At 42.7% G+C, this 26,956-nt stretch overlaps 1 protein-coding gene and 2 long non-coding RNA genes across 3 annotated transcripts in view; 1 reads left to right on the top strand and 2 right to left on the bottom strand.

Moving 5' to 3' along the window:
• LOC117669854 (uncharacterized) overlaps positions 1-2,673 on the bottom strand; it is an 8,358-nt gene extending 5,685 nt beyond the window's left edge. The window contains exon 1 of the long non-coding RNA XR_004592523.3: positions 2,510-2,673. This is a non-coding gene — a long non-coding RNA (uncharacterized LOC117669854). The remainder of the gene's footprint in view (positions 1-2,509) is intronic.
• A 146-nt stretch (positions 2,674-2,819) lies between these two features.
• LOC132712568 (uncharacterized) lies at positions 2,820-5,069 on the top strand. The gene is made up of 2 exons (XR_009623196.2): positions 2,820-2,867; positions 4,905-5,069. It is a non-coding gene; the product is annotated as an uncharacterized LOC132712568 (long non-coding RNA).
• Positions 5,070-18,983: 13,914 nt separating this feature from the next.
• Positions 18,984-26,956, bottom strand: part of TNFSF15 (TNF superfamily member 15) — a 38,441-nt gene continuing 30,468 nt past the window's right edge. Inside the window, exons 4-5 of the mRNA XM_034424624.3 lie at positions 22,456-22,488; positions 18,984-21,766 (exon numbers count right to left, since the gene is read on the bottom strand). Of these exons, the coding sequence (XP_034280515.2) occupies positions 21,309-21,766; positions 22,456-22,488 (491 nt within the window). The 3' untranslated portion in view covers positions 18,984-21,308. The remainder of the gene's footprint in view (positions 21,767-22,455; positions 22,489-26,956) is intronic.

Raw genomic sequence — 26,956 nt, 5'->3', positions numbered from 1 at the left:
TGGCTCCCCCGTTGACTTTGCTCGTCAGGAGGTCGCAAAACGGGACTCCGTGACCGGGACACTGCAACCGTCATAAATATGAGTCAGTGGCCAAGCATTTGAATTTTGATCACGTGACCCTGAGGAGGCTGCAACGGTCGTAAATGTGAAAAAGTCATAAACCGCTTTTTTGAACGGTCACAAAATGAATGAGGACTTCCTGTACTTTGATCTAATCTGAGAACTCTTTTATTTGCTGAACTCGCGGAGAAAGCAAACTCCAGTGAACAATCTTGCAAATCAACCTTTGAACCGTTCTTTATATCTTGGATTTGGCCATGGCATTTAGAGTTGGTGACAATTAATCTTGAAAAGATTTCCTGGTCGTTGGCTACCTGAGAAAGGGTTGGTTTGAAGATTTAAAACCAGCTTTGAGTTTGGATCCCGAGGAATTCTTGGTGCTCTTTGAGCTTGGTCGTTTTCCTGCAGACGTCTATGGAGATTCTAACCCTAACCCTAACCCTCCTTCCTTCCCTCCTTCCTTCCTTCCCTCCCTCCCTCCTTCCTTCCTTCCCTCCATCCCTCCATCCCACCTTCATTCCCTTTCTCCTCCCATCTCCTTCCTTCCTTCCCTCCCTCCATCCCTCCCTTCCTCCCTTTCTCATTCCATCTCCTTCCTTCCTCCCTTCTTTCCCTCCCTTCTTCCCTCCTTCCTTCCTTCCCTCCATCCCACCCTCCCTTTCTCATCCCATCTCCTTCCTTCCTTCCCTCCCTCCCTCCTTCCCTCCTTCCTTCCCTCCATCCCTCCCTTCCTCCCTTTCTTATTCCATCTCCTTCCTTCCTCCCTTCTTTCCCTACCTTCTTCCCTCCTTCCTTCCTTCCTTCCCTCCACCCCACCCTCCCTTTCTCATCCCATCTCCTTCCTTCCTTCCCTCCCTCCCTCCTTCCTTCCCTCCTTCCTTCCCTCCATCCCTCCCTTTCTCCCTTTCTCATTCCATCTCCTTCCTTCCTCCCTTCTTTCCCTCCCTCCCTCCCTCCTTCCTTCCTTCCTTCCTTCCTTCCTTCCTTCCTTCCTTCCCTCCCACCCTCCTTCCTTCCTTCCTTCCCTCCATCCCACCTTCCCTTTCTCACCCCATCTAATTCCTTCCTTCCCTCCCTCCCTTCTCAGTCATGCTTTTTTTCAAGAGGCAACTGTATCTTTCTGGATGAAACTGGATTAATAAAAATAAAACTGGATTTTTATTCCTTGCAGACTTTTCAGAGAGTCGTTGAGGCCACTTGGAGGTTTCACCTGAGGTGACCCTGAGGACACAGAGAAACCTCCAAGTGGCCTCAACGACTCTCTCACAGGAGGCAAATGGCCAGCTGTCTGCAAGGAATATAAATCCTTCCATTCCCCACCACCATCCCGTCAGAGCTGAAGAAGCTTCTTGGATGAGAAGTGAAACGTCTTCAAAGAAAAACCAGAAAGGCTATTTGGCTCTTGAAAAAACACCTTTGCAGGTTTTCCTGCAGACGTTTCATTACCAAAATCGGTAACGGATGAGATTACCTACCAACCCAGCTCTGAGAACACCAAAGATCCCTCACTTCAACCCGGACAAATATTCCCCTCTATAATTTCTGTTTATATTATAACTCTGCTTGGAATCACTGCTCATCCCTGCCCTAACGGAAACCGATCTCTCAACTCCCTGGTAGCAGGGCAGCCCGTGAAGCGTGGCAAAAATAATTCCAGATCAAGGCAAATTGGCGGTGTAAATACTTCTGTGTGTATGTGTGTGTGAGAGAGGGATGGAGGGACAAAATAATCCTAGGCTTGGAACAACCCGTCAACTCCCACCTGCTGCTCTGTAGAGGAAACTGAATTAAAGTTTCCTCAAATTAAATGGAGGACCCAGTTTGTGGGGGCAGTAAGCTGACTTTGTATAAATATACAAAAGGATGAAAGCTATTGCTTAACGCATTGTAAGCAGCCCTGAGTCTCCGGAGAAGGGCGGCATATACATCAATTTTTTTAAAAAAAAGTATTATTTTTTTTTTATCCAATCCTGGTTAGCAAAAAGGATTTAATAATCCCCAGTCTTAGTTTAGCCTTAGGGATGTGGTGACTCAGTGGCTAAGATGCTGAGCTTGTCGATCGAAAGGTCGGCAGCTCAACGGTTCGAGTCCCTAGTATTGTGTAACAGGGTGAGCTCCCATTACTAGTCCCAGCTTCTGCCAACCTAGCAGTTCGAAAGCACGTCAAAAATGGAAGTAGGAAAATAGGGACCACCTTTGGTGGGAAGGGAACAGCGTTCCGTGCGCCTTTGGCATTGAGTCATGCCGGCCACATGACCACAGAGACGTCTTCGGACAGCGCTGGCTCTTCGGCTTTGAAACGGAGATGAGCATCGCCCCCTAGAGTCAGGAACGACTAGCACCTATGTGCGAGGGGAACCTTTACCTTTTACCTTAGTTTTAGGAAAACTTAAAACTAAATCTTTTCTCCTTAGAACTGAAACTTAGCTATAGGAAGATCTTGACTTACCACTGGCGATAACTCAGGCCATGTTTCTTTAGGGTGGAAGATGGGTTTCCCCAACTCTTCCCAATTCTTTCTCCTTCTCCGACTGTGTCCCCTTCTCCTCTCCTCTCCTCTTCGTGGTCTCCTCTACCTTTACGCGCCGAGGATCGACTTCATCTGATTTCCTCTTGCAAATAATCATAAAAAAAAAAAAAAGAGCTGTGCAAACTTCCCTCTGGGGTATTGCCCAGAAACTGAGTCACGTGGATGTCACAGTGGCAACCAGGCAGGATGTTTTATGACTCAGAGCAGGCAGTTTGTGGTGTTGACTTGAGAGTAAGGCGAGGAGAGGAAAGGTGGATCAGGTTTCTCTGAGCATCAAGTACACAGGGAAGCTCAGTGTCCCGAAAGCCATTCAAAAACAGATGCTTGTTTTGTTCTCAAGGGGCTCAATGTTCCTGCTGCAGTCTTCAGCAACAAACACACCAACATTTCAATCTTTGTTTGTTGGCTCGGCAGCTGGAGGTTCCCTTCCTATCCAGGGGTGGGCTTCAAAAATTTTTGGGAAGGGGTTCTCTGCATGGTTGCTGGGTGGATGTGCCCATGGTAAGACGTGATCTAGTCAGCCTCCTGCACCAAGGCAGTGACAGGGGCATTTTTGCGGTCGCCAACTGGTGGTCCATGGATCACTGGTGGTCCGTGAGAAAATTTCTGTGGTGGTCCACAGAAAAATTATTTGCATTTTTTATATTGCACTAAATCAGGGGTCCTCAAACTACGTCCCCTGGGCTGGATACGTGCAATGAATGTTTGTGTTACTGCCTCTTCGGGGTCTTTTTGTGTGGGTCGGAGAGGGCCAGAAATTCTGAGTTGGGGTCTGCTTCAGCCTCCTGGTGTGAGGCTTTGGGCAAAGGCTGGAGGGAAGAGCCGCTGGTGGCGAAGAGCTGGAGGGCCTCGTTCCAGTGGGACTGCATCATGGCCTGGAACTGGCTGACCATCTCAGTGCGCTGAGCCTCCAGGCGCCGGTACCTGGCCTTGCATTCCCGCAGGTCTTCCCTCTGCTTGGAAAGCCTATGCTCCTAGTCCTCAGTGAGGTGCTTCTGCTGAGCCTCCTTCTCGGTCAGATCCAATTTGAACTGAGCTCTTTTGCCAACTCTTTCTCGTGGTGGCTGCTTAGCTCCAACAACTGCTTCCTGTTGGGGCCCTAAGGAGCCCGGGCGGGCAGGTGAGGAGTGGCTGGCAGGTGAGGGGCGAGTAGAGGCCGTTGAGGCGCCCCTCGATGTGAGTGACATCGAGTTGACCACACCCACCCAGTCACACGACCACCTAGCCACACCCACCCAGCCTGTCATTAGGCAGATCATATTAGCGGTCTGCGGGATTTAAAATCATGAATTTAGTGGTCCCTGAGGTCCGAAAGGTTGGGGACCCCTGCTCCAAAGCACCTGAAGGCAGCACTTGTCTTGCCGTCTAGCGCTTTGGAAAATAGCTTCTGGTTTCCAAAGAGATGAAATGGAACATCAGGAGAGTTGTTGGGAAGCACCCTTCCTGGCAGGGAGGAGGAATCAAGCGCAGAGCTAGCCTGGAGTTATTTTTTTATTATTATTATTATTATTTTAAATTTGATTTATATGCCGCCCTTCTCCGGAGACTCAGGGCGGCTTACAAGAAGGAACAAAAAAAAATTACATAAACAACAAAGTCAATTTAAAATTAGTTAAAATTAATTAAAAATTTTATTAAAATTATTAAAAATCACCCCTACAGATTCAGCCCATTTGGTGAAAAAGTCTTCAATTCGCGGCGGAAGGAGAGGAGGTCCGGGGCAGTCCTGAGGCTGGTGGGCAATCCGTTCCAGAGGGTCGGCGCTCCCACAGAGAACGCTCTCCCCCTGGGAGCCGCCAGCCGACATTGTCTGGCTGATGGCACCCTGAGGAGGCCCGCTCTGTGTGAGCGCACCGGACGATGGGGGGATGGCAGGAGATGATCCTGCAGATACCCCGGGCCTAAGCCATGTAGGGCTTTATAGGTGAGCACCAGCACCTTGAAACGAACCTGAAGAACCACCGGTAGCCAGTGCAGCTCGCGCAGGAGAGGTGTCACACGGGAGCACCGAGAAGCCCCCCGTAACAACCCGCGCGGCCGCATTCTGGACTAACTGTAGCCTTCGGGTGCATCCCGAGTTGCTGTACAACTGCACAACTGCAAAAGTTCTGGGGGCCGGCCACCGTGTCTGAATTCCCCAGAGCCTTATCGAATTGTTCCCAAGGGTAAGTTGCCAGACTGGGGAGATTCCTGTATTATAGGCAGAACACAATAAAGTAGTTAGCTCAAAGTCTGCACTTTGGGTTGTTTGCGCCTGACAATAATCCTTTTTTATTTTATTTTATTTTATTCTATTTTATTTTTCTTTTCCCAGTCTGAAGGTGCTAGGGAGTGTTTCAGGAACAGCAGAGGGCCGGGCGGCATTTTGTCCGGACACAGCATTTGCAAACAAATCCAGTGGGTTGGGTGTGTTCCCACAAAAGAATGAGCAATGTCTGTATGCAAACCACACACAATAAATTTACGATACCGCTAAGTTCCCACTTTCTACTAACTATGACTTGCTCCTTTTCCACCCTTGCAAAGTCTATTTGCTTTGTTCCTGGGCTTTCCTTTGGGCTGGCGAATCGTAGAAACTCTCTCCCCCTCTCTTTCTTTCTTTCTCTCTCTCTCTCTCTTGCTCTTTCTTTCTTTCTTTCTCTCTCTCTCTCTCTTACTCTTTCTTTCTCTCTTTCTTTCTTTCTTTCTTCCTTTCTCTCTCCCTCTCTTTCTCTCTCCCTCTTTCTCTCTCCCCTCCTTCCCTCTCTCTCTTTCTCTCTGTCTCTTTCTCTCCCTCCCTCCCTCCCCCTTCCTTTCTCTTTCTTTCTCTCTCTCTTACTCTTTCTTTCTTTCTCTCTCTCTCTTACTCTTTCTTCCTTCCTTCCTTTCTCTCTCCCTCTCTTTCTCTCTCCCTCTTTCTCTCTCCCCTTCTTCCCTCTCTCTCTTTCTCTCTGTCTCTTTCTCTCCCTCTCTCCCTCCCTCCCCCTTCCTTCCTTTCTTTCTTTCTCTCTCTCCCTCCCTCCCTTCCTCTTTCTCTCTTCTCTTTCTCCCTCGTTCCCTCCCTTTCCTTCCTCCCTTTCCTTCCTTCCTTCCTTCCTTCCTTCCTTCCTTCCTTCCTTCCTTTCTTTCTTTCTTTCTCTCTCTCTCTCTCTTCCTCCCTTTCTCTCTCTTTCTCTTCCTCTCTCTCCCTCCCTCTCTTTCTCTCTTTCTCTCTCTCTCCCCTTTGTCAATTTTTTTGTCAAAATTAGAAAATAAACAAAGTATAAACGATCGCTCTCTCATCCCAGATCTCATTTGCCGCCGATTTGCTGTTGTGAATTTGCTTCTGCAGAGCGCTGTCTCCAGAGAAGTTTTGTTTATGGCAGGCAGCGTTTGCCGCACTCATGGGAGAAACTTGGCATCACAGAGCTGCTGCACAGATTTGCACAAACGTGCCTTGAGATTGTTATCCACAGCCTGTCCCTACCTGGGAAACACATCAAGGAGGGCATGTTTGAACAGTCAAGAATATAACGGAGAAAAACAGGGACAGAAACAGGCCCTAGGAGTTATCGAAAATCGCCTTTCGTAAAACTCACCACAACTTTGTTTTGCTAAGGCCTGCGTATTTCTTCGTTCAGAGTTCTATAGCAATCATGGATCTCTGTTTTTAAATGCAAGGAGATTCTTCCCCAAAGGGAGACTTTAATTTCAGACACCAATGTTTTACGTTTTGACATTTTAAAAATCTTGAATAGTCTTGTAATATGTTATTCACCAGACTAGTGAGGGGTCCTGCGTGCTTTTTGATCTTGGTTGGTTTTTTTTTTTCCAGACGTTTCATAACCAAATGAGGAGACATCATCAGTGCTAGAAGGGAGAGGGATTTGTGGAGAGGAGGAGGAGGAGGAGGAAGAGGAGGAGGAAGAGGAGGAGGAGGACTGTGTGGTCCTTAATACTCTCTGAGCTTGGTTGTTTTCTTGCAGACGTTTCATGACCCAACTAGGGAACATTATCAGTGCTAGAAGGGTGGGGTTTAGAGATAGAGAGAGAGAGAGAAAGAGAGAGAGAGGGAGGGAGGGAGGGAGGGAGAGAGGAGGAGGAGGAGGAGGAGGACTGTGGGGTCCTTAGTACTCTCTGAGCTTGGTTGTTTTCTTGCAGACATTTCATGACCCAACTAGGGAACATCATCAGTGCTAAAAAGGAGTGGGGTTTGTGGAAAGGAGGAGGAGTGGGGAGGAAGAGAGGAGGAGGAATGAGGAGGAGAACTATGGCATCCTTGTTGCTCTCTGGGCTTGGTTGTTTTGTTTTTTTGCAGACATTTGCAGACATTTCATGATTAGATAACATTATCAGTGCTAGACTAAACATTACCTACTTTGGTAATGAAATGCCTGCAAGAAATCAACAAATTAAGATGCAATAATAGTTCTTTAACAGCAGAGGTAACTCGCAGAGTACCAAGGACCTCACAATTTGACCCCAAGCTACAAATATTTTCGTCCATAGGTCATCAAGTCTCTAGGTCTTCAATTAAAGAGCTATTATCGGGTCTTAATTTAGAACAAATTCAGATCCTGTCCTCTCATCCTCTTCCTGTAAAACAGCGATTTGAATATACAAGTGGAAATGGTTCTGAATGGCAAAATAGAAGCCAGGGTTAGATTTCCACCAAATATTCTGGATCGTGGAAATGCACGATCCCATGCATTTTTTTTTTGTCTTGACACACAATGAAGTCACACCGCAAAGATTCCTTACCGGATGTTAAAAATAAAAATGTCTAAGCCTCTTGGCTGACACTAGATGGGGATGTTACTCAGAAACATTTTATCCTTCCTGTTCCTGCCTATATGAGATTTGAGCTTTTTAATGTAACTCAGACTTTATATAGGCAGGCAAGGCCACATTTGGTAAACCAGACAACAACGAGTGAGGCCACTCACTCATGCTGCATTCAGTTTTGATCGCCACGATGTAAAAAAGATGTGGAGACTCTAGAAAGAGTGCAGAGAAGAGCAACAAAGATGATAAGGGGACTGGAGGCTAAAACATATGAAGAACGGTTGCTGGAACTGGGTATGTCTAGTTTAATGAAAAGAAGGACTAGGGGAGACAGGATAGCAGTCTTCCAATATCTCAGGGGCTGCCACAAAGAAGAGGGAGTCAAGCTATTCTCCAAAGCACCTGAAGGCAAGACAAGAAGTGATGGGTGGAAACTAATCAAGGAGAGAAGCAACCTAGAATTAAGGAGAAATTTCCTGACAGTTAGAAGAATTAATCAGTGGAACCACTTGCCTCCAGAAGTTGTGAATGCTCCAACACTGGAAGCTTTCAAGAAGATATTGGACAGCCTTTTGTCTGAAATGGTGTAGGGCAGTGGTGGAATTCAATTTTTTTTTTTACTACCGGTTCTGTGACCCTGGCTTTGTGGGTGTGGTGTGGCTTGGTGGGCGTGTCAATAAGCTGAATCTGTAAACCACAAAAGCACTTGAAGTGGTATATAAGTCTAAGTGCAATTGCTATTCCTTCCTTCCTTCCTTCCTTCCTTCCTTCCTTCCTTCCTTCCTTCCTTCCTTCCTTCCTTCCTTCCTTCCTTCCTGTGCAATGGTTAGAATGCAGTATTGCAGGCCAGCTCTGCTAAGTTCAAAACACACCAGTCTCAAGGTTTTTTTTTTTTAATTTGATTTATATGCCGCCCTTCTCCGAAGACTCAGGGCGGCTTACAATGTGCTCAGCAATAGCCTTCATCCTTTTGTATATTTATACAAAGTCAGCTTATTGCCCCCACAAACTGGGTCCTCATTTCACCTACCTTAGAAAGGATGGAAGGCTGAGTCAACCTTGAGCCTTGGCGAGATTCGAACCCTGCAGTAATTGCAGGCAGCTGGTCTTAATAAGCTTAATAACAGGGTGCCTTAAACCCCTGTACTACCAAGGTTGACTCATCCTTCCATCCTTCTGAGGCCCGTAAAATTAGGAGCCAGATTGTTGGGGGCAAGAGGCTGACTCTGTAAACCGCTTAGAGAGGGCTGTAAAACACTGTATATCAGTACAGTGCAATTGCAATTCTGCATTTTTTCCCAGGCTGAAGTTGGCATCTCAAGAAACTTACTAATCAGTTAATAAAACTTTGTATGAATCTCACATCCTTCCACACGTCAACGCTGGCGATAGGGGCTCATAGCAAACCCTGCCTCACTTCCTCCCAACCTCTTTTACTATCCCATAATAACCATTTCTGCAGAAATAGAATTGCCAGTACATTCCTAACGCTTAGGCAAGTCTGACGAGGCAGCCTTGACTACTATTAGGTTATTGATTTAAAAGTTTTGATAATTGATTCTAAAGGCCATTGCCCCATTTCATAGAGTGTTCCATATATGCTTGGTAAACATTTACTAACAATGTCCTTTGCTCAGCATAGTATAATCTTCCTGTAGCTTTATCCTATATAATCATCCCTTAGCTCTTTTTTTTTTTGCAAAAAGTTTTTTTATTTTTTTCCCAAACATACAAATTACATCCTTTCGGAACAGAGCTTTGATCCGGTCATCACTTTGTTCAATTTTTAACAAAATCTTTAACAAAATTTTATCTATTCTATTTTGCCATATTTCTTAATCTTAAATCACATATTCAGCTAATACTATCTTTAAAAAATTAACGCATATTTACTTAATCAAAACAATTACCCTTCAAGTATTAACCCATCTTAATTCTTAATTCAATTAATAACTCATAATACAACAATTCTTACCCTAAATCCTCACTATTGACAATACAGTTCAAACGTATGATATATTTCATTATGCTCATTAAATCTTTATTCCATTATTACTTTATCGAATTTAAATCTTATCTTTAATTTTAAAAACATAGCAATTTAACATTTAAACATAGTTCTTAGTTCAAATAATGCTCTTTAATGCAATTTTCCAATTATCCTAAATTCTATCTATCAAACCATACCATTTATATAACACCAATTAAGTAATTTTTATTGATAGATCATAATCATATATTGTTTCAGTTTTCTTTTCTTTTTTGACTTAGGTAATAAATGTTCAAAATATCACATATTTAAACGAATCATCCCGTAGCTTTTGATAACTCTACTCAGATAGGAAATTACTTGGCCAGCTGGGCATACTGTAATTTCTGCAGAAATTTAGTCAAAAGAAAAATTAAAGAAATCGATGTCCCGGTCAAGGGGACATACGAGTTCCAGGAATGAAATACATCTTGAAGATCACCTTACAGTCCAGTCCGGATAAGATAAGAACCCAATTTTATTACAGAATGGCAAAAATCAGAACGGACTTCGAAGCACCCCAAAAAACCATGATCTCCAAGCTTAAGACTGAACCTTAAAATGGGAACTACGTCTCAGCACAAGCACAGGAAGTCCTAGCCCAACTTATCAATCGATCGATCGATCGATCGATCAATAAACAAATCCAAGGTTGAACCTAGTTAATAATTGCTAGGAAAAAATCCAGGACGGCTAACATTTTGAAAACCGTGTGCATCTATTCTCTCCCCCCGGAGATACGGAGGATCCCGGATCTGCGCACCTTCCGTCGCGCTCTTAAAACCTTTTTATTCCATCAGGCTGGCCTGGCCTAATCTTTTCCCTTTTTCCCTTTTTTAAAATGTAAATTTTAATCTGTTTTAAATTATTGGGGTGTTTTAAATCTGTCTTGGGTCAAAATTGTTTAATTTTGCTTTTAAATTTTGTATCTATGTGTTTTATCTGTGGCTGTTCACCGCCCTGAGTCCTTTGGGAGTAGGGCGGTATATAAATCAAATAAAATCTAAATCTAAAATCTAAAAATCTCTCCTTAAAACATTTTTTTATTTTTTAACACAAACATAGAACACAAATACATATAAACACGTATACATTGCTACAATACAAAGAAAAGAAGTCTATCGGCTAACTCCTAAGAAACTATCGCATCGGTGGTTGTTTTCTAATTCACCTGTTATTTCTCCTTAAAACATTTTTTTTTAAATTTTATTAACATAAACAAACGTAAAACACAAATACATGTAAACACTTATACATTAACAAAGAGTCAATTGACTAACTTCTAGAAAACCTTCACATCGGTGATTAATGTCCATTTAACCAATTTTCCTTAATCATACTATTTACAAATTTACTTGCTTATACCTTAATATATTCATTGAAGTTCAGCAGTATCTTTCTACAAACATATTAACCATTTATTTATACAATCCTACGGCTCATCTCATGTATCTATTTCTACAATTCTTGAGTTATGTTCTCCTAATGTCCTATGTTGTTGGCCCTATCCTTCTTTCTAACCATGTGTACCATTTTTGCCAAACTAAATAAAAGTCAGTGTTCTCTTTATCTTGGAGCTCTTTTGTGAGCCTATCCATCTCTGCGCATTCATTTATTTTTGTTATTATTTTTTCTTCTGTTGGTATTATCTCGGATTTCCAATTCTGAGCGTACACTATACGTGCCGCTGTCAATATGTGGATGATAAGATATTTTATCTCCTTGGTACACTGTCATTCCAAATAGAAAGAATTCTGGTTTCATTTCTACACTTTGCCTCGTCGTTTCTTCGATTATTCTCTTAATCTCTTGCCAGTAGTGTTGTGCCTTCCTGCAAGACCACCAGAGATGGTAATATGTCCCCATTTGTGTCTTGCACTTCCAACACATTGGTGATGTGTTTGGAAACATTTTAGCCAAACGTGCCAGAGGAAGGTGCCATCTATAAAATATCTTGTATAAATTTTCTTTGTATGGAATCGACAGTGTCATCTTATAATTTTCTGCCCATAGCTTGTCCCATCTGTCCAACTCTATATTGTGACCTATATTTCTTGCCCAGCTTACCATGTTTTCTTTCACTGTTTCCTCCTCTAATTTATACCTTATTAAATATCCATAAATTTTAGATATTATTTTCTCATCTGTGCCTTTTAAAATTTTATCTAGTTCACTTGGTTGGCTTTGAAAATCATAATGTCTCCGGTCTGCTGTATATTTTGACTCAATTTGAAAATATGGCCAGCAATCAATCATAATGCCTCGTCTTTCCAGTTCTTGTCTCGTAAGTAGGTCTCCCTCACTACTCAACAATTCTTGATATTTCCGCATCTTTCCTATTTCTATAGTGTTTGGATAAATTAGCGCCTCCATAGGCGACAACCATCGTGGGATTTTACTATAGTGTTGCCTTCTGATATCACTCCTTAAAACATTTTATTACACTTCTGAGCTAGATGCTTCTCCGGATCTTATCATTTCAATACTATCAATTTGATCCTTTTCAAGTTTACTGCGGTTATTGACCAGTTTCATATAAATCCAAAGTTATAAAATGCCAGGAAATTAGGACTCAGACAATAAGAATATCCTGTAATATCCTAGGTGCAGCCAAATAATTGAGTTCTCTGGAAGATTTATTACACTTAGGAAATGTGAATGAGTGACTTTATATCATTCTACGAAATGGCCCTTCTGTTTGCTGAGTCTCCTGCCTTGCAAACCTAGAGAAGCTGAAGAAAAGGAGGGGGAAAAAATGATTAGGAGGTCAAAACAGCTTCTTCTGCTGTCTACAGTAACTCTGGGGCATTTTAGCTCAGAGCAAAATAATATAAACGAAGATATATAAAGATATTTGAATCAATGCAGGTGGTTATTCAGCACGTTCTGACCAGTTCTGGAGAACTGGTAGCGGAAATTTTGAGTAGTTTGGAAAACCGGTAAATACCATTTCTGATTGGCCCCGCCCCATCTATTCTCTGCCTCTCGAGTCCCAGCTGATGGGGAGGAAATGGGGATTTTACAGTATCCTTCCCCTGCCACACCCACCAAGCCACGCCTACCAAGCCAAGCCAAGCCACGCCTACCAAGCCACGCTCACAGTACATTTTTTTGAATCCCACCACTGGGCTGGAGCTACTAGGTAGCCAAACTAAGTGCCCGAAGGACCCCATCCCGTCATCAGGAGTCCTGGTGCCTCAGCGAGTGAAACTTCGGCCGGGCTCCTCAGAAGACCACGGAGTTTGCAGGCCACCTGCCTAGCTAGCGCCCAGATTGGCTGCAACACAAGCATTCATTCTGGGCTTTATTTGAGATTCCTAGCTGCGATGGATAGCAAAGCTAGGACTGATCCTGGCCAGCTTTCTCATTTAGGGAGCCTCTGCTGATTGGGAGGGCAAGAGAAAAGCCATTATATATCAGCCTCATCCGAGGCGACTGGCTGGGAGGGGCAAAGGGCGTGGCCGGGCATGATTAGCTACCGGTTCGGGCGAACCGGCTGAATCCCACCACTGATTTTAGCCCCTAATCATCTTTGTTGCTGTTCTTTGCCCTCTTTCTAGAGTCTCAACATCTTTCATTTAATGACCATTTGAAGTTACAACATAACTTTTTTTTTAAAAAAAATGAAGTTCCAACTTTCTTCCAACACTGTTATTCTGTTATTCAAGGGAATTGCCAGAAAATGAGTCAAAGACGCAGCTAAAATAAACACTGACTGGACATTCAACCCTCCGAGCAAAACATAACATTATTTCTTCACTGCCTGCCTGATTTGGAAGGGATCCGTTGAAGTACACAGGCCTTAAAAGTTGCCAAGGTTGGAGAACCTTGTTCTAAAGACACAATCCCTACCATTATCAGGGACCTCTTGTGTTTTTCCCATCTGTTGTGCTCAGCTGTGTTGTGGGAACTCTGAAGTCTTGCTGGGCTCAGCAGAAGATCTGTAATTCAGACAACCTGAGTATGACAAAATGTTTCATCATTTATGCCAGGGTTCTGCAAACTTGGCAACGTGAAGACTTATGGACTTCAACTCCCAGAAGTCCTCAGCGAGACTTATGGACTTCAGCTCCCAGAAATCCTCAGATAGACTGGTGGACTTCAACTCCCAGAAGTCCTCAGCGAGACTTATGGACTTCAGCTCCCAGAAATCCTCAGATAGACTGGTGGACTTCAACTCCCAGAAGTCTTCAGACAGACTTGTGGACTTCAACTCCCAGAAGTCCTCAGACAGACTAGTGGACTTCAACTCCCAGAAGTCTTCAGACAGACTTGTGGACTTCAACTCCCAGAAGCCTTCAGACAGATTTATGGACTTCAACTCCCAGAAGTCCTCAGACAGACTGGTGGACTTCAATTCCCAGAGGTCCTCAGCCAGATTGGGGGACTTCAACTTCCAGAAGTCCTCAGACAGATTTGTGGACTTCAACTTCTAGAATTCTAGGAGTTGAAGTCCACAAGTCTTAAAGTTGACAAGTTTGGAGACCCCTGATTCATGCAATGGTCTGTTCAACAAATTTTTCTTGATTGTCATTTACACCAATTATTACTGGTCCTAATTATAACACCAATTACATCAATTATTCCTGATCCAAAAAATACTGGGGGCATTTTTTTCTAATGCTACATTTTCATGTATCTGAATGTGGTCATCACAGTACCCTTTTGTACACATGAATGGATGAATTTCTCCAGGTGAACAGACCAGTTTTTTTCAGTATGTTCACATGGAGCATGTCTTCAAGTCCCTGTATTATCTTTCTTGTTTTAACTAGTCTATAATCCCAGAATCATACACAATAATTGAGGTGTTGACTTATCAGAACACAATACAGGGGAATGAGTATACCTAGCACTGATGAGGTTATCTAATCGGGTAATGAAATGTCTTCAAGAAACAACCAAGCTCAGAGAGCACCCAAGACCCCACAATAAGTACTTCACATCTCTTTCACGTGAAACTTGTTTTGATGTTGTTCAGAACTGCGTCAGCGGCAAAAACAGCACCGAAAAGGCACATGCACTGAGGACCCAAATCCAGCTGTTGTGGTTTCTTTAGATGGTGGTTAAAATCAAGATGTGTGGGATTCATATGTGATCCACTATTATTTCATCTCTAACTATAATATTTTGCCAAATTGCTTTGATGGGAGATTTATGTTCAGAACCACTAGATGGCACTGCAACCCCACGTTTGAGAAATGAGCCATCGGTAGCCAAAATACAGAATAACATAGATGATTTGGAGATCACAGAGTCCAACTCCCTGCTCAGGCAGGAAACCCTATAGCAGTGATGGCACACCTTTTCAGCATCGAGTGCCCAAAGCGGAACATGTGTGAGTGCATGTGTGTGCATGCGCCAGAGTGCCAGAAACCTGCTGAGCTGGTGCTGTCTTAAAACATTTCCCCGTTCATATGGTCAGCATGACACCATGGAGTCATGCTATGGATGGAAATCAATCATGAAGAGAAGCAACCTGGAATTAAGGAGAATCTTCCTAACAACGAGGACAATTAACCAGTGGAACAGTTTGTCTTCAGAAGTTGTCGGTGCTCCATCACTGGAAGATTTTAAGGAAAGACTGGAGAGCCACTTATCTGGAATAGCAATAAATAGCACTTACACTTATATACCACTTCACAGTGCTTTTACAGCCCTCTCTAAGTGGTTTACAAAGTCAGCATATTGCCACCAACAATCTGGGTCCTCATTTTACCAACCTCGGAAGGATGAAAGGCTGAGTCAACCTTGAGCCTGGTGTGATTCAATCTGCCAAACTGCTGGAAGCTGGTGATCAGCAGAAGCAGCCTGCAGTACTGCACTCTAACCACTGCGCTACCCCGGAATGGTATAGGGTCTCCTGCTAGAGCAAGGGGTTGGACTAGAAGACCTCCAAGGTTCTTTCCAACTCAGTTATTCTCATTAATCGCTTGGATGATCACTCAGTATCACCAGTTTCTGCTAGTAAATTCCCGTATTTTAGATGATCCCTGAATGTCAACAGAAGACCTCCAAGGTTCCTTCCAGCGCTATTTGAGTGATAATGAAAAGAAGGACTAGCGGTGACATGATCGCCATCTTCCAATATCTAGTGCGGGCAAAGACAGTGCTATTACCTTCCCACTGAAGTGGTACCCATTTCTCTACTTGCATTTACGTGCTTTCGAACTGCTAGATTGGCAGGAACCTGAGCCAAGGTTCGGAGCTCACCCCTTTCATGTGGTGCTGAAGTCTCGAACCTGGGCTGCCAGCTTTCCAGCCAACAAACCCAGTGTGTTAACCGATAAGTCACCGCATGACCTCTCATGCTTTAATAAGATGGTCTTTCATAGGAATGATCTGAGGTCTCTCCCAACCCAGTTATTCCATGGTCTATTTACTACACTTAATAGGATGGTCTTTAACAGGATAGGCTGGGCTGTGAATAGGAAAGGCTGATGTATCTCCAGAACATGGGATTGGCTATGAAAAGAGGACACGCTCTACTCCTCTCATGGAGTGAGACTTTCAACAGATGTTCTCCAGATGTTCAGGCTGTTTAGAGCTTTTATTTTCTTGGAAGTCTGTATCTCTCACTAGCAACCAGTTGGAATCCCAAAGCATCATAGCAAATCCTGCTGGCCACAGAGCAGTCTTGGGAAGTGAAAAAGAGGGATGTCTATGAAGCTTCTTAATCATCCAGGTCATGGTTGTCCCAAAGGTGCTTTTCCAAAAGGCAGCTAGACATTCTTGGTTGTTTTTGTTCCCCCTTCCTTGAAAAGGTTTCTCTTCACATCCAAGAATTTAATTTAATTTAATTTAATTTATCGCATTTCTATGCCGCCCAACTCCCACGGGACAGTGATGGCTAACCTTTTTGCTGTCACGTGCCAAAAGCGGGGTAACCCATAATTCAATGGGCCCCATGCTCCCCCCGCTTTTGGCACGTGATGGCACCAGGTAGGCCTGTTTTTCACCCTCCTCAGGCTCCAGAGGCTTTCTAGGAGCCTGGGGAGGGCGAAAACGGCCTTCCCCACTGCCCCCAGAGGCCCTCCGGAAGCAGGAAACAGACCGTTTCCTGACTTCTGGTGGGCCCAGAAGGCCCGAAAATCAGCTGGCCAGCGTGCACATGCACACTGGAGCTGAGCTAGGACAACACTCACGTGCCCACAGATATGGCTTCACGTGCCACCTCTGGCACGTGTACCATAGGTTCGCCATCATGGCTCTAGGATGAGAACCGAAGAAGCTTCTTGGATGAGAAGTGAAACATTTTCAAAGAAACTGCCTCCCACCCAAGAAGGAGGAGGAGGAGAAGGAGGAGGAGGAGAAGGAGAAGGAGCAGAAGGAGAAGGAGAAAGGAGGAGGAGGAGGAGAAGGAGAAAGGAGGAAGAAGAAGAAGAAGAAGAAGAAGAAGAAGAAGAAGAAGAAGAAGAAGAAGAAGAAGAAGAAGAAGAAGAAGAAGAGGAAGAAGAAGAAGAAATAACAGAGTGGGAATGGGATTTGCATGGAGGACGAAAGGAGGAGAAAGGAGGAGGAGAAGGAGAAGGAGGAGGAGGAGGAGGAGGAGGAGAAGAAGAAGAAGAAGAAGAAGAAGAAGAAGAAGAAGAAGAAGAAGAAGAAGAAGAAGAAGAAGAAGAAGAAGAAGAAATAACAGAGTAGGAATGGGATTTGCATGGAGGAGGAGAAGGAGAAGGAGAAGGAGAAGGAGAAGGAGAAGGAGAAGGAGAAGGAGAAGAAGGCATGCCATCAGGTGAGACAAGATTGGTTTTAGTGCTGATTTTAGGTCTACTCCAATGATTTATTTCTGGAAATAGAAATACGCTCAGTGGTGCTTATTTGGATGTTAAGAACAGATCACTTCTTCGGTGGGGATTTGAGATAAAAACGGTCCTTTCGTCCATCCCCTGCACACACACCCCTTTTGAAAAGAAACAAACAAAAAAAGTCACATTTCAGCTTCTTTTTCTTTTCATTTTTTTATTATTTTATGTGCTCAAATACAAAATAGGAAGGGAAAAATATATAACTTTTTTCTTTAAAAAAAAAAACACTAACCAAGAATACATCACAGTGCGTGTATATAAAATACAGTCCCAGGACAAAATGGCTCACTGTTTTTGAACAGCAGACTAAAATTTTTAGTCTTTTCCCTGCATTTACATAGGGATCCTTTGAAATTCTGAAAGTCAAACTCATTTCAATCCACGATTTCAGGACATCCTCTGCATGTCCAAGGACTGACAAATTTCAAATTTTGGGGACACCCTTATAAACGGTACATTCACATCTTGAGATCTTAATTCTTTCCATAACGTATTCCATAAAAGTATAAATAGTAAACAGAAAGGGGGGATAACCGCTGTATACTTTGAAGGCTGAGTGGGTAGCAGAAGCAAAGATTTTAGAACATTACATTTTTTGGGGACAAGATCCCTGATATGATAATATATATATATTTTTAATTTACACTCTTTAAAAACTTTGCCATCTCGAAGAGCTTTTGAGACAACGCCAGATCTTGGGAGTTAATTTGCAGCGAGGTATCCGATCACCTCACCAAAATCATTCAAGATCTTGGTTAAGAAAGTCCAACATAGCTTATATGAATGCTTGCTTAATGGACCCTTGTTAAAAAACTTTTCTGATTACCATGTAAAACTTCCACTACGTTGTATAGAGAATGACTACGTGCCCTCAAGTCTTTGTTAATCATATAGTTAGATGGAATGGAATGGAATGGAATGGAATGGAATAGAATAGAATAGAATAGAATAGAATAGAATAGAATAGAATAGAATAGAATAGAATAAATAGGGACGGGACGGGACGGGACGGGACGGGATGGGACGGAACGGAATGGAACAGAACAGAATAGAATAAATAGGGATGGGATGGGATGGGATGGGATGGGATAGAATAGAATAGAACAGAACAGAACAGAACAGAACAGAACAGAACAGAACAGAATAGAATAAATAGGGATGGGACGGGACGGGACAGAATGGAACGGAACTGAACTGAACTGAACAGAACAGAACAAAACAGAATAGAATAGAATAGAATAGAATAGAATAGAATAGAATAAATAGGGATGGGATGGGATGGAATGGAATGGAATGGAATGGAATGGAATGGAATGGAATGGAATAGAATAGAATAGAATAGAATAGAATAGAATAGAATAGAATAGAATAGAATAGAATAGAATAGAATAGAATAGAATAGAATAGAATTGAATTGAATTCACAACTTCTGGTGGCAAGTTATTCCACTGGTTAACTGTCAAGAAATTTCTCCTTCGTTCTAAGTTGCTTCTCTCCTTGATGAGTTTCCACCCTTCGCTTCTTGTCCTGCCCTCAGGTGCTTTGGAGAATAGCTTGACTCCCTCTTCTTTGGGGCAGCCCCTGAGATATTGGAAGATTGCTATCATGTCACTCCTAGTCCTCCTTTTCATTAAACTAGACATACCCAGTTCCTGCAACTGTTCTTCATATGTTTTAACCTCCAGTCCCCTAATCATCTTTATTGCTCTTCTCTGCACTCTTTCTAGATAGGATTCTGATTTGAAGGCACATAGTCCACGGTAATGTGTCCCCTAACTTGGTCAACAATAGACAACAAAAAGCAAAAACAATCAAAGCAAAAACCATTTTGTACTTCACAAGGTGGTAATTCTGGGTTAAGGCGTCTCATTGTCAAGCAAAAAATAGTAAATTAAAAATGATGCATTTAGCGAAAAGATCTGCACAATTGTAGGACTTGAGGAAAACATTGAGGAAAAAGTAAGAGATTGTATAGTTAGCACCCCCTTCGAAAGTATAATAAGCATAACATTTATCCACAGGACTCCCAAATTTAGACACAATGGGGGGGGAGATCAAAGCAGGTTTTGGGGGCTTCCTAAGAAGCAAATCTTTGTGGTAAATAAAATTTAGAATAACAGAGTTGAAGGGACCTTGGAGGTCTTCTAGTCCAGCCCCCTGCTTAGACAGGAAACCCTACACCACTTCAGACAAGTGATTATCCAGCCTCTTCTTAAAAACTTCCAGTGTTGGAGCATTCGCAACTTCTGGAGGCAACTTGTTCCACTGGTTAATTCTTCCTCACTGTCAGGAAATTCCTCCTTGGTTCTAGGTTGCTTCTCTCCTTGATTAGTTTCCACCCATCGCTTCTTGTCCTGCCCTCAGGGGCTTTGGAGAATAGCTTGACTCCCTCTTCTTTATGGCAGCCCCTGAGATATTGGAAGACTGCTATCATGTCACTCCAGGTCCTTCTGCAAATAAGGAGCGCCATGAAATCTGTCCACCAGCTGTGCTCAAGGATCTCTCCTTGAGGTCAGTCCGAGTTGCATTTCTAGTGGTCCCTCTTAAATTCCAATGTTTACTTGGAATTTGTAAATTGTAAAAAAAATTGGAATTCCAAGCACCATGGACCGGACAAACTTTCTAACACTATGCTCGCATTGACATGACATACACATGTGCTCTGGGGTGAGGAAGCCAAATTGAAGAAGCTTCCTTTTCTATAAAAACACAGGTAGTCCTCGACTTACAACCACAGTTGAGCCCAACATTTCTGTCGCTAAGCCAAGATGGCGGTTAGGTGAATTTCGGCCCCATTTCTCCCTCTTTCTTGCCACCGTTGTTAAGTGAATCAACCGTGGTTGTTTAGTTAGTAGCACTCTGGATTCCCCATTGACTTTGCTTGTCCGAAGGTCGCAAAATAGCCCTTAGATTTATATACCACTTGGAAGGGAGGGAGGAAGGAAGGAAAAGGAAGAGTAATAGCAATAGCACTTAGACTTATATTATTATTATTATTTATTGGTTCGATTTATATGCCGCCCTTCTCCGGAGACTCAGGGCGGCTTACAATGCTTTTAAGCAATAGCCTTCATACTTTTGTATATACCTGCTTAGTAGAGCTTTTTGGCCCCCCCCAAGTGGTGTTCTATTTTATACAAAGTCAGCTTATTGCCCCCACAAACCGGGTCCTCATTTTACCTACCTCGGAAGGATGGAAGGCTGAGTCAACCTTGAGCCTGGTGAAAATTGAACTCGCAGTAATTGCAGGCAGCTGGCAGCTAAATACTACTAAACAGTAGTTTAGTCCACTGCACCACCAGGCTCCTTATATACTACTTCACAGGAAGGAAGGAAGGAAGGAAGGAAGGAAGGAAGGAAGGAAGGAAGGAAGGAAGGAAGGAAGGAAAAAGATGGATGGAAGAAGGAAGGAAGGAAGGAAGGAAGGGGAAAAGGAAGAGCAATAGCACTTAGACTTATATACCGCTTCTCAGGCAGGCAGGCAGGCAGGCAGGAAGGAAGGAAGGAAGGAAGGAAGGAAGGAAGGAAGGAAGGAGAAAAAGAAGAGCAATAGCAATAACACTTAGAATTATATACTGCTTCACAGGAAGGAAGGAAGGAAGCTTTACAGTCCCCTCTAAGCGGTTTACAGAGTCATCCTATTGCCCACCCCAACAATCTGGGTCCTCATTTCACTGACCTCGGAAGGCCAGGTCAACCAAAAGGGAATCGCGCGACCCCAGGACACCGCCACTGTTTCAAAACATGAATCCGTTGTCGAGAGTCTGAATTTTGATTGCACGGCCATAGGGATGCCACACTGGTTGTATAAGTGTGAAAAATGGACCCATAAGACACTTCCCCCCCACCCCCATTGCCGTTGTAACTTTGAACGCGGTTGCTAAACACACTTGTTGTAAGTCGAGGACTACCCGTATGGACCTCTCAACTTTTCTCTGCTCTCCTTCGGAAGCAGAAGCGAGGGAGATCTCCGGCGAGACGGGGACGTTTGGGGAAGCCATCTTAGCCCTGAGTTTCTTTTCAATATTTTTTTTTCCGCTTTGTTTCCAACGGTGCCTAGCTTTAGCAAAAACCCACCCACCGACTCCCATTCAACCCTGACGCTAATGCTAGGCAGTTGATGGATTCTTCTCCGTCTTTAGCCAACGAAATACGCGCCAAAAAAAGTGAAATGCGTTTCTGGCTCTACCAAGGCAGGGTTGGAAACATTCACCATCACCTTGTCGTCTTTCTTGAATAACCTGACCCCTGCCACGTAAAGGCATCTGTGCGATTGGGTCTCGATGGAACTCGTGGACATAAGAAAGACTGTCGGTTTAGGTGCGGAATACTCTAAAGTTTCGTACTTAACCTCCAGCCACACATTTTTGGGGCCCCTGGTTTTCATCCCGCAGCAACTGTTTCCTCCGCAATGGCACCTCGAGCAGGAAAATGTCACTTGGGTGTAAACAAAATATCTTCCGTCTTTGGGGATGATGAAAGAAACGTTTTCCTCATCCAGTCGGAACTTCCCTTCTTTGGACTGAATGTCCCAAAGGAGGTTTGAAGCAACCGGATTCCCATTCACGCATTTGCTCCGAGAGATGTTAGAATTGACTGTGGGGAACAAAGAGAAAGAAAACCCTGGTTTATTTTTATTTTTTTTAAAAAAAATTTGATTTATATGCCGCCCTTCTCCGGAGACTCAGGCGGCTTACAATGCGCTAAGCAATAGCCTTCATCCTTTTGTATATTTTATACAAAGTCAGCTTATTGCCCCCACAAACTGGGTCCTCATTTCACCTACCTTAGAAAGGATGGAAGGCTGAGTCAACCTTGAGCCTTGGCGAGATTCGAACCAGCAGTAAATCGCAGGCAGCTGTGTTAATAACAGGGTGCGTAGACCACTGTACTATCAAGGCTCTGATATTATTGGCAAGTTTTGGATAACATAGAACTGTGTCGCTTGCGGTCAGACCCTAAATGGGGTTACTGCAAAATCCCCATTTCCTCCCTATCATCTGGGACTTGGGAGGCAGAGAATAGATGGGGGCGGGGCCAGTCAGAATTTTTACTACTGGTTCTCCAAACTATTTAAAATTCCCGCTACTGGTTCTCCAGAACTGGTCAGAACCTGCTGAAACTCACCTCTGGTGCTCCCGACATGAGGGACATCGAGCTGGCCACAAGGCCGAACACAACCCTGATGAGGCCCTCAATGAAATGGAGTTTGACACCCCTGCTCTAGAGAGACCCACTGCAGAATACCAACTAATAAAATTGGACTTCGCTAAAAAAAAATTTACCTCGTGCGTGAACGCTCGGCCGGATTGTGGCATCTGAAATGTAAAGGAAAAGAAAAGATGTTAAGCCAGCAGAATAATTGTCCCTGAACATCTGATCCCAGGACTAGATTTGCAACTACGTTCGGGTAAAATTCCAGAAGACGACTTCCGTATAAATCGCAAATGCACCGCTGATTTTAGGAAATATAGATACTAAGAAATCGCGGGATATCTTTACGGCTACGCCTATTCTCCTCTACGCATATATATTTGAATATCTAATTGTGATATTGAAATCTCAGCTTTCCTTTTTGATCACAACTACAGAATTTCCATACTGCAGGAATGACGTCCCTTGTTAACTGGATTTAATATTTGAGTGGCTTACACCTGGGATTAGGGGTCCTTGGGTCTCTCTGATCTTGGTTGTTTTCTTGCAGACATCTCATTACCCAATTAGGTAACATCATCAGTGCTAGAAGGGAGTGGGGGTTGCTATGACTGTGTATTACTGTTTCGGACAGGAAGGCTGTGCAGAAAGTGGTGAGGACAGCAGAAAAGATTACTGGAAGTTTACTTCCTTCTGTTCAGGAAATGACATATAAGTGATGCTTGTCCATGGTCTGCAGTATTGTCTGGAATGCTACATATAATCTCCATGCCTTTGTCACCTTCTGGCAGGACATTTCGTAGTATCGAAAAGCAGAACAATTAGATTCTGAAACAGCTTTGTACCATATAGTATCAATCTTCTTAACTCTCGAGATTCTTTTTTTTCCCACTACGAATTCAAAATGGACTGTAATTAATATATATGTACCAGTATCTATCTCTATCTCTATATGTGTCTGCATGTATGTGTACAGAAAAAAGTGTCAATAAAGGTTATCTTATCTATCTTATCTTTTCAATCCTTTTAGTACTGATAATGCTACCTAGTTGGGTAATGAAACGTCTGCAAGAAAACAAGCTCAGAGAGCACCAAGGACCCCATAGTCCTCCTCCTTGTCTTCTTCCTCCTCCTCCTAGCACTGATGATACTACCTAGTTGGGTAATGAAACGAGTGCAAGAAAACAACCAGATTCAGAGAGCACGAAAGAATCCTCATTTCTTTCTTTTTTTATATATATAATATTTTTATTAATATATTCTATACACTAATACACAAATAAAATATACAATCCTGCCACCATGGTATAATATGATTACATTGTCCATAAGTATAAAGTCATTCCTTTATACATACATATTTACCATCATATATATACATCATCATATATCTATTCTATCCCACCTTTTCTGGACCCAATCGTACCATACTTTCCAACTGTTATAAAATTCTGAATCTTTTTTACCATTGATCAATCTAATTAATCTATCTGATTCCGCACACTCATTAATTTTATATATTATTTTCAAATCTATCGGTAAGTATTGATTTTTCCACTCCTGCGCATACGCTAATCTTGCTGCAGTGATAATGTGAATCAACAAGAATCATATATCTGATTTAACATTCAAAGGTTTTGCCCCCAGTAGGAAAATCTCAGGTCTTAATTCCAAATTAATCTGTGTAATTTCCAAAATCCATTGCCGTATTTTTTTCCAGTATTTAACCGCCTGCAGGCAGGTCCACCATTGGTGAAAATAGGTTCCATTAGTGTAACCGCACTTCCAACAGCAGGCAGATGTCCCGGGAAACATTTTAGCTAATCTCGCCGGGGGGGGAGATGCCACCGGTAGATCATTTTATATATGTTTTCTTTATATGAGGAAGCCATGGTTAATTTCATATTTTTCAACCAAATCTGTTCCCATTGCTGGAAGTCAAGGGGATATCCAAAATTTCGCCCCCATGCTATCACACAATCCTTCACTACATCCTGTCCTATCTGCAGAGACAATAAATATGCATAACATTTAGATAATATCCCTTTCCCTCCTTCTCATAAGATCTTATTCAATTCTTGTCTTTTACGGTAGATTCCTTCACTATATAAATCTTTTTTATACCTGGAGTGCACTTGAGAATAAGACCACCAGTCTATCTTATATTCTTGAAGAGTTAATAATTCTCGTGACTTCGGATTACCCTGAACATCCAAGAAACCTTCATATGTCAAGGTTTTCTCCCCTTTATACAATGTCGGGTAAATCTGAGCTTCCTGCGCCGAAATCCAACATGGAACTTTTGAATATACTCTTCTTCTAACCTTTTTCCAAGTGTACCCAAACGTCCTACGTAAATAGTGATCATCAAAGTGTCTAGGGCGGCCGGATGCTCCCGGCCATAGAAAATAGTGCCAGCCATGTTGAAGACCCGCTCCCTCAAATGTCAAAAGTCGTCTCTTTTGTAGGACCATCCATTTCTTTCACCCAAATCAAGTTCACTGCTTGGTGATTGAGCTCCCAATTTGGGAGTCCAAATCCTCCTCTATTTTTGGGTTCTTGTAACATTTTAAATCTAATCCGCGGCCTCTTTCCCTGCCAGATAAATTTAGATATACTCCTATCCAAATTTGTAAAAAACTCTTTATTCAACCTTACTATTCTCCTCTACGCATATATATTTGAATATCTAATTGTGATATTGAAATCTCAGCTTTCCTTTTTTGATCACAATTACAGAATTTCCATACTGCAGGAATGATGTCCCTTGTTAACTGGATTTAATATTTGAGTGGCTTACACCTGGGATTAGGGGTCCTTGGGTCTCTCTGATCTTGGTTGTTTTCTTGCAGACATCTCATTACCCAATTAGGTAATATCATCAGTGCTAGAAGGGAGTGGGGGTTGCTATGACTGTGTATTACTGTTTCGGACAGGAAGGCTGTGCAGAAAGTGGTGAGGACAGCAGAAAAGATTACTGGAAGTTTACTGCCTTCTGTTCAGGAAATGACATATAAGTGATGCTTGTCCATGGTCTGCAGTATTGTCTGGAATGCTACATATAGTCTCCATGCCTTTGTCACCTTCCAGCAGGACATTTTGTAGTATCGAAAAGCAGAACAATTAGATTCTGAAACAGCTTTGTACCATATAGTATCAATCTTCTTAACTCTCGAGATTCTTTTTTTCCACTACGAATTCAAAATGGACTGTAATTAATATATATGTACCAGTATATATGTGTGTATCTCTATCTCTATCTCTATATGTGTCTGCATGTATGTGTACAGAAAAAAGTGTCAATAAAGGTTATCTTATCTATCTTATTTTTTCAATCCTTTTAGTACTGATAATGCTACCTAGTTGGGTAATGAAACGTCTGCAAGAAAACAAGCTCAGAGAGCCCCAAGGACCCCATAGTTCTCCTCCTTGTCTTCTTCCTCCTCCTCCTAGCACTGATGATACTACCTAGTTGGGTAATGAAACATCTGCAAGCAAACAACCAAGTTCAGAGAGCACCAAGGACCCCATAGCCGTCCCCCTCCTCCTCCTCCTCCTCCTCCTCCTCCTCCTCCTCCTCCTCCTCCTCCTCCTTCCACTGATGATGTTTCCTAGTTGGGTAATGAAACGAGTGCAAGAAAACAACCAGATTCAGAGAGCACCAAAGAATCCTCATTTCAACCATGAATATTCTCCTTTATCGGTACCTCTGTTATTCTTGCAATTATACTTCAGAAGATGCTCCAGGAAGTTGGCATTTTAACTTTGCTTTGCTTTTCTAAGGCTGACTCCTGAGTCTTCGCAAGCATTTGTGTGAATTCTGTACCCAGAAAACTTGAATTCCTCCCTTTCTATGTACACTGAAAACTGCAACATCCTTGGACAAAACATCTGCAAAGCATCTTTTCTCTGACAGCTTCCTTTCTTTTCAGCGAAGGGAAATTGTGTCTTCAAGACCGGCTGGCCTTGGCTGACTATGACTCTGTTCCATTGTTTATTATTCCATTCCAGTCAGGAGATGCAAAACCTAAAATAGCATTGGCTCGCCTCAGTGGAGGAGGCTGGAAATAGTATTTCGTAATTATTGAAGTGAGTTTATTTTCCTGAGCAGTATTACTTCCCTTTATGGAATTGATTTCTATTGAGGGAATTCAGTTATTCTGCTAAAAATCTACTGCATCATGACTAAGTCATAATTTGGGAATGAATGAATGAATGAAATGAAATGATCTATGTTTCCTACATACATATACGCACACACACAAACACATATATACACACACAAACACACACTTTTGGCTTATTTATTAATTAACCATATTGCCCTGCCTATTTAATTTATATGCAGAGCACATGATGAGAAAGACGGGTCTAGATGGATCAAAAGTTAATTTAGTAAATTAAGTTAATTAATTTGATTTTATTCTATTTTTTAAATTTTGTATTGTATGTGTTTTTATTGTTTGGCTGTGCACCGCCCTGAGTCCTTCGGGAGTAGGGCGGTATAGAAATCTAATAAATAAAATAAAAGTTGGAATTAAGATTGCCGGGAGAAATATCAACCACTTCAAATATGCAGATGATGCCACTCTAATGGCAGAAAGCGAAGAGGAACTAAAGAGCTTCTTGATA

Source organism: Pantherophis guttatus, chromosome 16 (assembly GCF_059756535.1).
Source record: "Pantherophis guttatus breed Tessera chromosome 16, ASM5975653v1, whole genome shotgun sequence".
In the NCBI taxonomy this organism is placed as follows: domain Eukaryota; kingdom Metazoa; phylum Chordata; class Lepidosauria; order Squamata; family Colubridae; genus Pantherophis; species Pantherophis guttatus.
Note: the sequence above shows the minus strand (reverse complement) of the source record. Positions and strands in the feature narration are given on the sequence as shown.